The sequence below is a fragment of the Carex rostrata genome, chromosome 18 (genome assembly GCF_964058835.1).
Source record: "Carex rostrata chromosome 18, lpCarRost1.2, whole genome shotgun sequence".
Classification (NCBI taxonomy): domain Eukaryota; kingdom Viridiplantae; phylum Streptophyta; class Magnoliopsida; order Poales; family Cyperaceae; genus Carex; species Carex rostrata.
In genome coordinates, this window is record NC_135935.1 from 6,468,226 (window position 1) to 6,482,257 (window position 14,032).

The 14,032-nt window shown below is 31.0% G+C and overlaps 2 protein-coding genes across 3 annotated transcripts; one reads left to right on the forward strand and one right to left on the reverse strand.

The window, feature by feature from the left end:
- The first annotated feature begins 3,270 nt into the window (after positions 1-3,270).
- On the forward strand, positions 3,271-7,689 carry CRLK1 (Protein kinase superfamily protein). Of its 2 annotated transcripts, none has more exons than XM_078319321.1 (8): positions 3,271-3,395; positions 4,863-5,260; positions 5,502-5,655; positions 5,895-6,021; positions 6,216-6,301; positions 6,389-6,460; positions 6,770-6,973; positions 7,143-7,689. In XM_078319321.1, exons 2-8 carry the CDS (start codon positions 4,938-4,940, stop codon positions 7,479-7,481), a joined length of 1,305 nt encoding a protein of 434 aa, XP_078175447.1. In that variant the 5' UTR covers positions 3,271-3,395; positions 4,863-4,937; the 3' UTR covers positions 7,482-7,689. The 2 variants fall into 2 exon arrangements, with proteins under 2 accessions (XP_078175447.1, XP_078175448.1); XM_078319322.1 differs by lacking the exon at positions 3,271-3,395 and adding an exon at positions 4,436-4,470.
- Positions 7,690-10,002: 2,313 nt separating this feature from the next.
- Positions 10,003-12,041, reverse strand: LOC144569578 (protein VASCULATURE COMPLEXITY AND CONNECTIVITY-like). Its single transcript, XM_078320017.1, has 3 exons — positions 11,796-12,041; positions 11,126-11,331; positions 10,003-10,463 (listed from the first exon to the last, which is right to left on the reverse strand). Exons 1-3 carry the CDS (start codon positions 11,904-11,906, stop codon positions 10,214-10,216), a joined length of 567 nt encoding a protein of 188 aa, XP_078176143.1. The 5' UTR covers positions 11,907-12,041; the 3' UTR covers positions 10,003-10,213.
- Between the last annotated feature and the right edge of the window lie 1,991 nt (positions 12,042-14,032).

A 14,032-nucleotide genomic window follows, 5' to 3' on the forward strand; every position in this document is an offset into this window, starting at 1 on the left:
CATGTTGAATGGTTCGGATCGATAATATAGACTTTAAAAACGAAGATATAAAATATGAGGTATGACGAAGTATGAAAGGCATGAGGCATTGAAACCCTCCTCTTGAATGTATTGTATTTTAATAGTTTTTGTTAATTAGTGTTGCTCTTGCATTAACATTGTTGTACTAATACTGAATTTCAAGGCAAAGCGAGGAAGAGAAACAAGAAGAGTGAGAAGGGGAGTCAAAAGAGGCAAAGAAACGAGACTATGATCTCCGGTATAGCTTCAAATACTAAGAGCATCTATATTCTAACAACTCAAATGAGTTTCTAAATAACGATTAACCGTTTTTTAGACATTAAGGTATCTGAATTTTGTAACTCTGACATCTCTAAAATTAATTTTAGAATTTCTATTAAATCATGTCAGCAACAAATTAAAAATGAGAAATAATATGAGCCAATTATTTGACCAGCATGAAGTTTATATACAGTTTCTTAATAATAAACTTTATTGCATAGTTTCTAAATAAGAAACTCTCCCACATTCCTAAACTGAATTAGAAACTGACATATCAGATTAGAAACTCTAATAATGCCAGAGATGTAGATGCTCTTAACAAATGGGGATATTTATAAAATAAGTATGTTTAGATGAGAAATAACTATTTTTCAAATTTTGATGGGGATATATCTAAATTCTGAACTTATGATGGGCATATATATAAATTTCTCACTATAAAATGAATGTTTTGTTAATTTGTACTTTGTATATATAGAGTAGATCAAGCAGATTTAGGTCTAAATCCTGGTGGGACCGAATCAAATCAAACATTTGAAATTTGATCAATTAGGAAAGTCATTTGGATTATTAATTCATCAAGCAGCAAATATTGAAGCGTGAAGTATATGACAAAGATTGGTAATTTGTTCAACTAACCAATGGTCATGATTGTTGAATGCATAAACTTAATTTAGTGTTTTGTTAATATCTAGATTTTAGAATATTGTAAGAAAATATCTTGAGAGTTGAGGCTAAAAATGTATATAGAAATATTTAGGAGGTGCGTATTATAAAGAAGTAATTAGTAAAATATCTAAGTTTAGAATGATTTTGGAAAATATTTTTTAGAATGATATTTTGTATGAGATGTAAGAGGTCTAAAATCTTCTTAAAAATAGCATAAATAGGTGGGCATGTAACTTGAGAAATAACTCAAACAAAACTAAGAAGAAAATTAACGGAAATTTTTATTTGTAGCACAAAGAAAAAAAAAAATAGATAAACTAAAACGTTCTAAATTTAGAGAATTTTAATATTTATCCGAGCTGCACAGTCAAACATATAAACACAATTATCTCATCTTCAATAGCAATGTCGTGTCTTCTCCACCAAACATATAAACACAATTATTATCTCAAAAATTTCCAACAATGATGACTTTCGTTTTTTATTTGGAAGATCATATAATTAAAATAAAGAAAGATATGTAACATTTTTTATTTTCGTTTTTGGTTGTCCACCAACTAAAGCACATCACATAGTCTTAAGAAAATTTCTGAAAAATAATGGGAATCAACTAATCAACAGCACATGCGCTTAAATGGTGATGTATAGAAAATCACCAATATAAAAGTTGCTTAAATGGATCTCATGATCTCATCTTTAATCTTAATTAAAGTTTGTATAATTTAGGAAAGTTGATTAGCCATCATGTGATGGTTCCATGGTATCATTGGTAACGTGATGTGAGTATCTAAGATATGAGGCTGCACCCAAAAGAACGTGCAAGCCGAGCAAAAGTTACATACAAGTCAAAAGATACTCTTTTTGATAAATTCAAGTCAAAAGATATAAATGCAACTTCAAAGATGTAAATTAAATTAGAAATCAGATCGTATTATTATTTATCACACAATTAAGATTGAAATAAATATAAAATAATTATATAACAACTTTTATTCGGAACAGTAAAGCCGAAGCCGGTTGGAAGCAATTTTGGATCCGGATAACTATGGATATGAAATTATATATATCCGTATCTGTCATTATTTCACCATATGCAAAATATATCCGTATCTATATCTGTAATTATTAATATCAGTTTAATCAGGATTCAGATAATCTCCGGATACGGAGCGAATACGGAGTGTATTATCCGTATCCGTTTACACCCTAGATGTGATACATATTACACAAACTTTATTATTCCATTCATTTGAAACAGGGATGGGTAATAAGTTAATACAAGATATGAGTGTCTAAATGCAAATTTCTGTTCCAATTATGAGCAAAGGATATATGTCATATAAGTGCAAATTTTGTTTTCTAAGAATAGGAAGGCTTTATGCTTCTATTTTTCATAAAACGTTAGTTGGATATTAAATCCATGACCTCCACACAAAAAATATTAATTTAGTCAATTTTGTTAGACATGATATTTAACATTGGTATAATATTATTTGGTCCAAGTTGGCATTAGATAATATAATATCAATTTTAATTATTCTAAAAAATATATATATATATATATATATATATATATAGCCCATCTCATATATATATATATATATATTTCAATTTATTTTAATATTTTAATGATGTTTGACAGGATTTTTAGGAGAAAAGAAAGGATAATGAAGAATATTATCGTAACACCAGATTAAAAAAAAAAGCTACCATAAGTTTTACTAGATATTTTTAGGTTCTTTGAATTTTATTTCAATCTTTCTCATTTTTTTAATATATTGTTCAATTTTTTTAGGAACTTTGAACTTTATTTCAAGTTTTCAGAACATTTAATTCACCTGCTTTTTACAACTGTGTACTTTATGTCTTTATTCCAATTTTCTCCTTCTCAATAAATTTTTCTTAGAAATATTTAATTCTCTGCTTTTTCAGGGAATAAAATATAAATAATGACAAATAGGAACGGTGACTGGTGATATCCAGTTTTTCTAAACTAGACCCCACTGTGTCAGTTATTTACGAGACAGGATTAGGTCCGATGGGCATTGGACCTACTTTAAAATTTAATTAGCTATAACACCGTATGATTAGCATTAAGTCTGTTCGCACGGAAATTGATACACACGCCCACGGATTTTAATACGGGCACACGAATATTGATGCAATCGGATGGTAACTACACCGATCGAACCAAAGTAGGTCCGATGGGCATCGAACATACTCTGCGTCAGGTTTTTACTTACATCGATGCTTTCTCTCTCTTGTTTTTTCTTACATCTTCCCCCTCCTTTTTTATTTTAATTGCAAAAGTCACTGGTCGTCGACTCGTCGTGCCTACTGCCTTACCTTACCTTCTTTCTCGATCAAAGTCGATTCAATTCTACTCGAGTCCTTGTGCATTTACGACTCAATTAGCGATTTTCGATCTGAAACAAGACTGAAAGGTTAGATATTCATTGAATTTTTAATATTTTTCCTTATTTTTGTGCAATGCCTCTTTCATAAGGAATATATCTTCGCCAGAAGCTATACCATTTACATATATTGATTTGTTCCAATTGCTTCCTTTTTTCAACTTTTAAAGGTTTTTGGATTGATAGTTCATGATATTTCTTTTGAAACCTTCTTTTTGGGAGGTTAAACCATTAATGGCATTAAAGTTGTACTTTAGTGGTTATCGTGTCGTTGTTATTTGTGCTGTATTTGGAAAATTAAAGGTTGTGGTCATTTGCTTTGTTAATCAGTCACATTTACGATTTTGTTTCCATTTCATGCCTCTCTCTCTCTCTTTTTGTTTCTTCTTAGTTAAAATGTGGGAGCTAAGCTGTGCTCAAATTACCATTCAATTTTTATGTTATTTTCTAATTGGGAATTATGACATTGTTTTGATCGAATACGCACCAAATCTCTTAACAATTTAGAGTCTTTATCAGATTGAGCTCTGACTGCAATGATCCGTATGAAAAAAGAAAAAAAAAATAATCTTCATTTGGTGCAATGTTACTTTTCAACATGAAAATTTATCCACTGTTCATTTTCGGCCTTTTTCATGTTTTGTTTCTTTCTGGGGTTTTGGCTTTTGTGAAAATTTGTAAAATTAGGTATTCTGGAGCGTTCTGGGGGTCAGAATTAACTAAATATTGTAAGTATTAAATTTCCTGACTTTCTGAAATTATAATCTCACAAATTCATTCTAGTTAAAAACCTTGGGGAGAGTCTCTTCAATTCATTAGGTGCTTCTGTTCATTTTTTTTCTTTTTCTTTTTTCAATTTCCACCTAAACTTCCAGGGTCTAAATTGGTTTTGATGAATAAACCTCATATTTTCTGTAATTTCTATACAAAGAAAAAGGTAGAATAAACCATGAATAATTGGGGAGACATTTGTATTTGATTGAGCAAACCCCTATTATTACTTCCATGGTAAGTTTCTGAATTATTTTACTTTTTGCAATTGTATGAAACAGCTAAATTTTCGGATCTATAAAGTGGTGGAGGTTTGATCTAAAACTGAAACCAAGTAAGAATTACAATTTGACACTTCTTCCTAAAGATTTCTTAGTTTATGTAAAGGTAATAATATCATGACATCTTGGTCTTTTGCTTCTTGTTGTTGACTAAAACCTTGCATTTATCATTACAGATCCAAACTGATGATCCCTGTTTATTTTTATTTAGTTATTTTCCTCCCCTCTCTTCATATATTATTTCTGTCTTGTATCCTTTGACTACATATCCTCTTAATAATATATTTATTTTTCTTTTTGTCTTTTCTTTTCCTTATGTGGTATTGCTTATCTAACAGATTTGGGTTCTTTTGTCAATATGTTTTTTTTTCCTTGTTGATTCAGTAATTACCAGGCAGTACTGATGCACATTCATCTCATTAGTTTTTATCTCTCTTCTTTTCAGGTGCTTAGACAAGTTGAAGTTGAATTTCAAATCTTCAGATCCTCTAGATGGTACCATTTTCTTGAAAACTCCAAGATGAAAAGCGAAGAGTCACGTGGTCTCATCATAGGCGTAACAGTAGGTGTAGTCATAGGGATATTTATAGCAATTAGTGCTTTATTTTGCATCAAATTTCGCAAGTCGAGGTCACAAATCGGAAATAGCAGTTCTAGAAGGAACTCCACTGTACCGTTTCGTTCAAGTAGTACCAACAATTGTGCAGAGCTGTCGGACTCAACAGTGGGCCCGGACTCACCAAAGTTGTCTGTGGAGGATGGGCACGGTCCAGCTCTCTGGTTGGAAGGGAAAAAGCGTAAAAATGCCATTTCTGTTTCTGGCATACCCAAGTATTCTTACAAGTATGTTCAGAATCCATATCTGAATTTCCTGATAATTTGCTGGGTTTTATTTACCATGCTGACCAGTACAAGTAGTCTAAAACCTTAATTTAGAGAACACACCCTCACCATTGGTCCCGTGCCAACCCACATGCACACTGCTTCTGCCTGAGTAATTGGTATGGTTTGAAATATTACACATAATTTCTTACTTTAAACCTCTGAACTTAAAATTTTTTTTGCTTACTGTTAATAAAATTAGGGATGTGCAGAAGGCAACAGCTAATTTCACAGCACTGATAGGAAAAGGTGCTTTTGGACCAGTTTACAAGGCCCAAATGTGTACTGGAGAAATAGTTGCTGTCAAAGTACTTGCCAATGATTCGAAGCAAGGGGAAAAGGAGTTCCATAATGAGGTTTGTATATCTTGTTGATTATTTTCTTTTCAGCTACTCAGCATGCTTATAGTTTTATTAACTTCATGTTTTTTGTGAGAAAACCCTGAATGTGATCAAATAAGCATGATAATTGCGTGCTTATTGGCTAGGATAGATGGCTTTGTTCTGCATGAAATTTTTTTGAGGGTGCAAATCAGCATTGTGATCAAACCATTCTGTTTCTGGTTGGTATATTTTATTTTATTTTTAATTGGTAGGTTTTGCTACTTGGAAGGTTACACCATAGAAACCTTGTAAATTTGGTAGGATATTGTGCCGAGAAGGGGCAACATATGCTTATATATGTGTTCATGCCTAATGGAAGCCTGTCTTCTCACTTATATGGTATTTTACTTTATACACCTCTATTATTTTTATAATTGAGAAATATCTTGCTTTATATTGTGTCCTCAAATGTAGTATTACAATTTGATTGCAAAGGTCTAATTTATCTTCTTTTTTTCCCGCTAATTCTTATGCTACTTTTCCAATGAATTTAGTGGTGTTTTAATCTTTTTTTTTTCATTATTTGATTAAAGGGGAAAATCGAGAGGCATTGAAATGGAATCAGAGAGTGAGCATAGCAATTGATGTTGCCAGAGGATTGGAGTACCTCCATGATGGCGTAAGAGAAAAAAAGAAGAAGCAATAATTCAATAACAGTAATTTGATCATATACAAATTATTTTTTCACATTTATTATTTATTACAGGCTGTTCCACCAGTTGTCCACCGTGATATTAAATCGGGCAATATTTTGTTAGACCGCTCAATGAGGGCAAGAGTATGTTCATTTCATTATAAATTATAATTTTGCATCCTTCTTGTATATTATGAATTTTGGATTTATTTAATCAAATTAGAACAGTTTTTGCTTTGAACTTTGCAGCAAATTGTCATAATTTGCTTGCACAACTGCCAAGGGTAAAATAGAACAAAATGGGTTTCAGTGAGAAAAATTTAGTCTTGGATAAAATTAATTCATTATCTGAACTGCTTTTGTTAAACTAGGCTAAATTCAACAGAAGATTTGGGTTGTAGAAGCTGCAAAATTAGGGAATTTGAGATAATGAGTAAACATCTTTTCTCCTAGGTAGCAGATTTTGGATTGTCAAGAGAAGAAATGGTCAGCCGCACTTCTACTAGCTTGAGGGGTACATTTGGATATCTTGACCCGGAATATGTCTCATCTCGAAATTTCACAAAGAAAAGTGATGTGTATAGTTATGGTGTATTGGTTTTTGAGTTGATTGCTGGCCGAAACCCGCAACACGGCCTCATGGAATATGTTGAACTTGTAAGTTTATCATAATACATCTAATTTGTTTCAGATTTCCCCCATATGATAAGGGTATTTTCATCTTTGCGTCGGGCACAGTCATTATTCAAAAGTGGCATTTTTTTTTTTGACAACGTGCCTCTACCCCTCTTTAAAATTCCAAATTTGCATTGCTAATCAAATGTAGGCAGCGATAAACACTGAGGGAAAATCAGGGTGGGAGGAGGTAGCTGACTCGCAGCTTGAAGGCTCCTTCGACTTAGAGGAACTAAATGACATGGCAGCACTTGCATACAAGTGTGTAAATCGAGTCTCGCGTAAACGGCCCTCTATGAGAGATGTTGTGCAAGCCTTGTCTCGCATAGTCAAGATGAGCCGCAGTAGAAAGCACCACAGCAAGAAATTCTCGGTAGAAGGCACAGGAGACTCAGATGCACGGTCAGAAGCACAGTCTTCAATCTCAGAGAATACCAACCACCAAAGGTCGGAGTCGGTTGACAGTGTCTCTGATTTGCCAGAAGTTTGATGTTCATTTTTTTCCTGTTATAATTCTTTGATTTTATCATAGGTTTGATAAAGTATCTGATTTTAGAAAAAAGGCCTTTTCTGTAAGTATGACGCTTGTCAGATGTAGAAAGTAATTCTTTATTCATAGTTTTACTTCTTCTTTTTTCATATCATGATTTATACAGTGTAATGGAAGAGAAACTGTTTAGAAAATGAAAAAAAGAAAATCGTAGTTTTCTGTATTTTGGTCTTTGATGGTTCATAGTTTTCTCTATCCCTTCTAACATATTACTGTTTAGCTTGTTTTGGCATTCAATGTTTGTACATAGGTCCTTGGTCTAATATATTATATGAATTCAAGTCCAAAATCCAATTCAAGTACAAATTTTCCAATGTTTACCGGGTCATGAGGATTGATTTCTGGTATAATTTTCATTTTATTTAAAATGATATTGTACTAAAAAAAATACAATATTGTTTTAGATAACAAATAAATACAATTTATATATTTTTGAGATACCAAATGATTACAATATTAATTTAAAAAAATATATCTATTTGAAATCAATTGGGAAAGATGTTGTATTGCTTGTTTAATAAAAACTAGGCCTATTAAAAAATTGTTTTATAAACAATTTTTTGGTAATACTTAAAATTAGAGTTTAAATAATTACTCCATATTTTGTTGTGTTTTTTCTTATAACAAATAAATTCAACATCAGTTTTTTTTTAATAATATGTGTTCATGATGTCTTGCATCAAATTGTGCATAGTTCTCAATTAAAATTAAAGTTACATTTATTTAAATTTTACTAGAGCGCTCCCTTCCCCGCACCCTGATTCAAAAGAAAGCAAAATAAGATTTTATTCGGATTTCATTGAGCCAATGCTAAGTGGCAGTTGTGTTTAGTCCAAACCTTACCAGCATACTCATGAACTCTTCTAACTAGCTTGACCAAAAAAAACTTCAAAAATGTTGTGTTTATTAACAATCAACATTTTTCTGAATATCAAATTAACCATAATGATTTTTAAGTTTCTATTTCCTTTTTTAACAATTGAGCTACCTAAACTTAATGTACGTAGTAAATCTTTGAACTTAAATATAAATTAAGAGTTTTGAGCTCATATTAATTTAGAAAGGATATCAATGCCCATTAGATTCATCCACATAATAATAAAAGGTTTATCACCAAAATTAAGTTAATAACTAAGTTTTGTAGATATGAGAACTAACATCATTATTCCGTAAGAGATCTAATCTTTAAGAAATGTTTAAAAAAACAAAATATTAAAACACTAATTTTTTTTTTTGCAGATTTCATATAGAGTATAATAACAATTAAATTTTAAATTAGTTTTCTCTAATGCCTTATAACTGTATGATGGACAGTATGTTAGTAAATTTCTCATCAACAATTTAATATCCGACTATTTACTCAAGATAAATATATTTTTAGAGGCAACCAAGCCAAGGAGTTGTAAAAAACAAAGTTTTCACGGGATAAGTATGAATATAGGAGACAATGTGTTCTGCTGAAACTTATATAGTGTGAGTAACATTTGATCCAAGTACTACAGTAATAAGCACGTGATTTGGAAATGATTTACAAATAATTTGACAAGAATTAATAATTTTTTATTCACATCTCTATTGATGTATATAATATAAAGAGTGAGGCTACGGTAATATATATAAAGGGCGATCATGCTTCATATAAAATGTAATTGAAAACTAAATTTTACATTTTTCAGAATTATGCATAATCTAAGAATTCTAGATCATTCAAAAATAGTTATTTTCTATATATTTTAAAAAATAGTAAAAGAAATTAAAAAAAAATGTAAAATTTAGTCATCAAGTACTTTTTCATATGAATATCACATCGAGCGGTTCTAATTAACCATTTAGACTTTGCAAACGAAAATATGGAACCACAGTACAAACTAATATGCACTATCCATAGTACCATAGTATCACTCTAAAAAAATAAGAAACACAAATTTATGGTCTCTCTTAATTAAACACAAATATATGCATAGTAAAATTTTATAGATGAGTGTTGATAATTTGGTAGTATAGGCCTAAAGGAATTTTTTTTAAACCATCCATAAAAATAAAATTAAATTTTATCAAACCAACTTGATTGCTTTGATTTTTACAAAATTCATAAGAACCGGCATGCCATTTTGGTCCCAGTCATTTTCACAAATTTCGAGAAAAAAATACGTTGAAAAATTGTAAAAATACTTGGACCAAATTGTCATTTCAGTCCCAAAAAAAAAAAAAAAATTCTGAACCGAAATGACATTTTAGTTCTTATGGTTTTTGCAAAAAAAAAAAGTAATCATGTTGGTTTCATAAATTTTTTTTTTCTAATTATGGTTTATAAAAAAAAAATTCGGCCTAAAGAGTACAAACATATGTTTTTTCACTTAAATACGATGCTAGAACAGTAGAACGTAAGAAAATATAAGCCTTCTTGGTTCATATTTACATATATGAAGAGAAAATAGAATCGGATGAACAAGAGTGTTAGTGATGTGACATATATAGTTGACATTTTTTAAACTTAAACTTTTTTATGTAGATATCGATATAGATCTTCAAAAAGAAAAATATGATAACACACAAACCTTGGGTTATAACAAAAATAGAAAACATAATTCACATTGCCGATATACAGCTCAAAGTAATGGAACAAATTAATGTAATTAAAATGAAACAATATCAGACATCAGCAAATATTTCTATACAACCTGAACCTGAGTACTTACTGGCACGGTACTATGAACTTCTCTATTGACAGTTGGATAGCCTCCTTCCCATGCAGAGGCAGTGGCATTAACGTAATAAGCAATACTGACAATACCATGCACAAAACAGAGGATTCCTCCAATGGACAGGAAATGGCGGTGCGCGAACCCGCATGTCGCCTTTGTTTTGGCATTGGCTAAGGCACCAGTAAGCAACAGTGTGAATCCAACCACAAGTGCAATCCTAGTTACATAATAAACACTTGTTAAGAGTTTTAATTTCCAGCTCTCTGTTTTTTTTTTTTTTTTTTCATTTCTTTGTGTTATTAATTTTATTTTGTGGGCTAAGATACAGTTGGGCTGAATGACTTGAACTCAATTTGGGCCGAAATTAGGCCATGTGGTATATGTTGCTTTTCCAATGTTACAACTGGTTTGGGCTTAATTGTACTTTTAATTTCCACAATTTCGGCCTCTCATGAAGAGTATAGCTGGGACCTGGGATCAGTGTAGTAATATTCGGTCTATTCGGTCTAATATTCGGTTACAATCTGAATAGAAAATTTATATTCGGTCTGAATATGCGCTTTATAGCATATTACCGGTTTAGAGTGTATTAACAGTGTTTTATACCACATATTACTGGTTTAGAGTACATTATATAACAGTGATAAAAATACCAGTTTAGAGTATATTAACAGTAGTTTATACCACATATATATTACCGTATACTTGTTTATATATATATTCTCATTTAAAATCCGCATATATAAAATCCGTACCGCATGGCCACATACTGCATATAAACCGAATATTAAAACACTGCCTGGGATGAATGAACCAAAAAAAATAAAATAAAGTGACATTAAGAAAATATAATAAGATTATGAAAGTGTTTATATATACCATGAAAGCACGAGGGTCCATGCAGCCAACCGTCTATTGATAGATGACCTGAAGTACTCCTCTTGGGAGGTAATGCAAACACATCCTCCAAGCAAGTTTGCCAATGCATGTGCCAGTGCCAGAAGGGCTGCTGCTGCAACACCAAGCTTGTATGCCTGATATACTGGTTCTTTACACTCAAAGATAAACACCCTCATATTGGGCGCCTATTACCGAGAAAACAATAATAAAAGAGATGAAATGTGTTAATGGCATGTATAATAATACATATATATATGATGTAACGCATTAGAACTCATCATTTTCCATGTTTGAGTTCATGCATGTCATATTATTTTTTAATCCAACCTAAGGATTTAATTATTTATGCTTCAGTCAGACCAAACATGCATGCATGCAAACTAGCTAGAGAACACATTCTTTATAAAAATCATAAAATCATATGTTTTCCAATTAAATGACAAATTTTCTGAGAAGAAAATTACTTATCCCTTTGTTTAATTTTCAACGTCAAAATGTCAAATGGAAGATTTATTGGATGACCAGTCTTTAGATTCAATTTGTAGTTATATTTTCTTTAACATGAATGGCCTACTAAACACATAAACATGATCATAATTTTTTGCAAGGAAATTTTAAATAGGTACAGTTTGGAAAATGTTGTAATTACCTTATTTTGAGCAACCTCGGCCTGAATTCCAAGAATACCAGCAATTACATCCATGATCACAATAAGAATGCATACAAAAATTGCTCCTGCTCCTACCATTATTCTTGCCATTATTTTCTTGTATATTTTTAAAATTTAGGGGATAGAAAATATTTGAAGTAAGGCTCAGAACTTGGCGAAATTTGGAGCAATGTAATTAATTGGGAAGCTTGTGCTTTGTTTCAATTCATCTGCAAATATAAAGGTGAAGATCTAGAGGCTGTTGCTAGTCAATTATATTTGAAAACTGTGAAAGTTAGCTGTCTGAAGATGCTTCCAGTGTTGTTATACTTTCCTTCTCTCTTTCTTCCTGTAGAACTTTATTCCTTTCTTTCTCAAATATATATAATGGGTGCACAGAAAGTTTGGCATCAATATCACCTGATCCATTAAAGCATTTCAAGTCGGAAAGCTAGCTAATGCAAATATTCGTAGAAATTAAGTTTTCAATTTTTTATATGATTCGTACAAAGTTTTCAGTTCATGTACAAATTTTCACACAAGGTTAAAATAGCACTTGTGAAGTTTGGTCTAGTTTTGAAATTGTTTAGCTATCCATGGCATCATAAGATTTGGCAATTTGAACGGTCTGCTTACTTTTATTGTTTCTTTGATCTGCACCAAATAAATTCGAATTGCGTCAAGCTTAACATGAACTATATATATATATATGTTTAAATGATGGCCCACAGTACATTTACGTGTTTAGTTTATTTTTTTCCAACACTAGAGCAACTCACTTACAAGCAGGGGTGGATGCCCCTGGATTTTGAGTTTAAGTGGTGATATATCGGTACTGATTGACTTTGCTTCCTTCTATAATATTTTCCTCCCTCTAGATGTTTGATTTGTAATTCGAGTTAAATTTAGTGTTAAAATCAAAATAAATTTCTTGAATTATAATTATAAGTTAAAACATCAGAAATAACAAGTCAGAACATTGGAAAATATCAGTGTTGTAAGTAACGGTATGCGGTCGTCGGACGGACGGGTTACCACCAAGCAATTAATCGGAATTATACAGATAATTTAACGTTTTTATTAAATTTAGTATATATATCATAATTTATTTAACTCATTAAACTTATCAAATAAACTTAATTTAACTTAGTTCCATTATTATAACATAACACTCCGATTATATTTTCTTAACTCATAAGCACTTTACATGTGTAAGTAACACATTTATTTAATGAAAAAATAAATTCAAGAGTTAGGCATTTTCAAATATATGTTATTAGAAAGAAATGAAATATTCCGACATAAAATCACTAAATTTAGTTTATAATAACAACTTAGTTTCATAAATAGACATGTCTTACTAATTGAAAAAAATACATCAATAAATAAGAAAAATATATGGCATATAAAATTAATCTATTTCAAAGTAAGTAAGAAGAAAAAACATATATAAAAAATATTGGATGCATTTTCAAACACAAATAAAACTACAAAACATGATTTATAAAACTAATTATCACACACAATCACAGAAAAAAAGTCAATATAAAAAATAAATATTCATTGGAATAAACATGAATAAACGGGAATAAATGAGATAAACGGACGATTAATTGTTTTCATCTGCAAACATACATTCATTAAGTGTATTTGTAACGGTTTGGCCGCCGTTAACGATTAAACGGCAATTAAGACTGTTTTTTACAACACTGGAAAATATAAGTCAAAGTATTATTTTTTTATCGAGTACTCATTTAGTTAATGAGTTTAAATATAATTAGTTATTTAAATCCGATTCGATATTTTTTTTTTGTCCTCTCTGGCGAAAATCATAGATCCGCCATGTTTACTTCATCAAATTTGGGGATATTTTTCATCTTACTTGGAATATTTTTCTAACAACCAACTTTTTAGAAGCAACATTGGTTGGTGATGGATATCAATTCTCCAGGAATGAAGCATGTATTAAGCATGTATTGGACAATCTTAGACTGGCCATGTTTGGTTGTGGAGTAAGAGGTGGAGTAAACCCCTTTCTCCACGCTTAAGGAGCCAAACGAGGAGTAACATAGGCGGTTTAAGGTGGAGTAAGATTTGAGCTAAACCGGAGTAACTTACACCACATAGAGAGGTGGTTTAGCTTACTCCACCAAATATGATTAACTTACTCCGGTTTAACTTGGAGTAAGAAATTTAATCCGGTTTAACTTTACTCCACAACCAAACATGACCAGAGA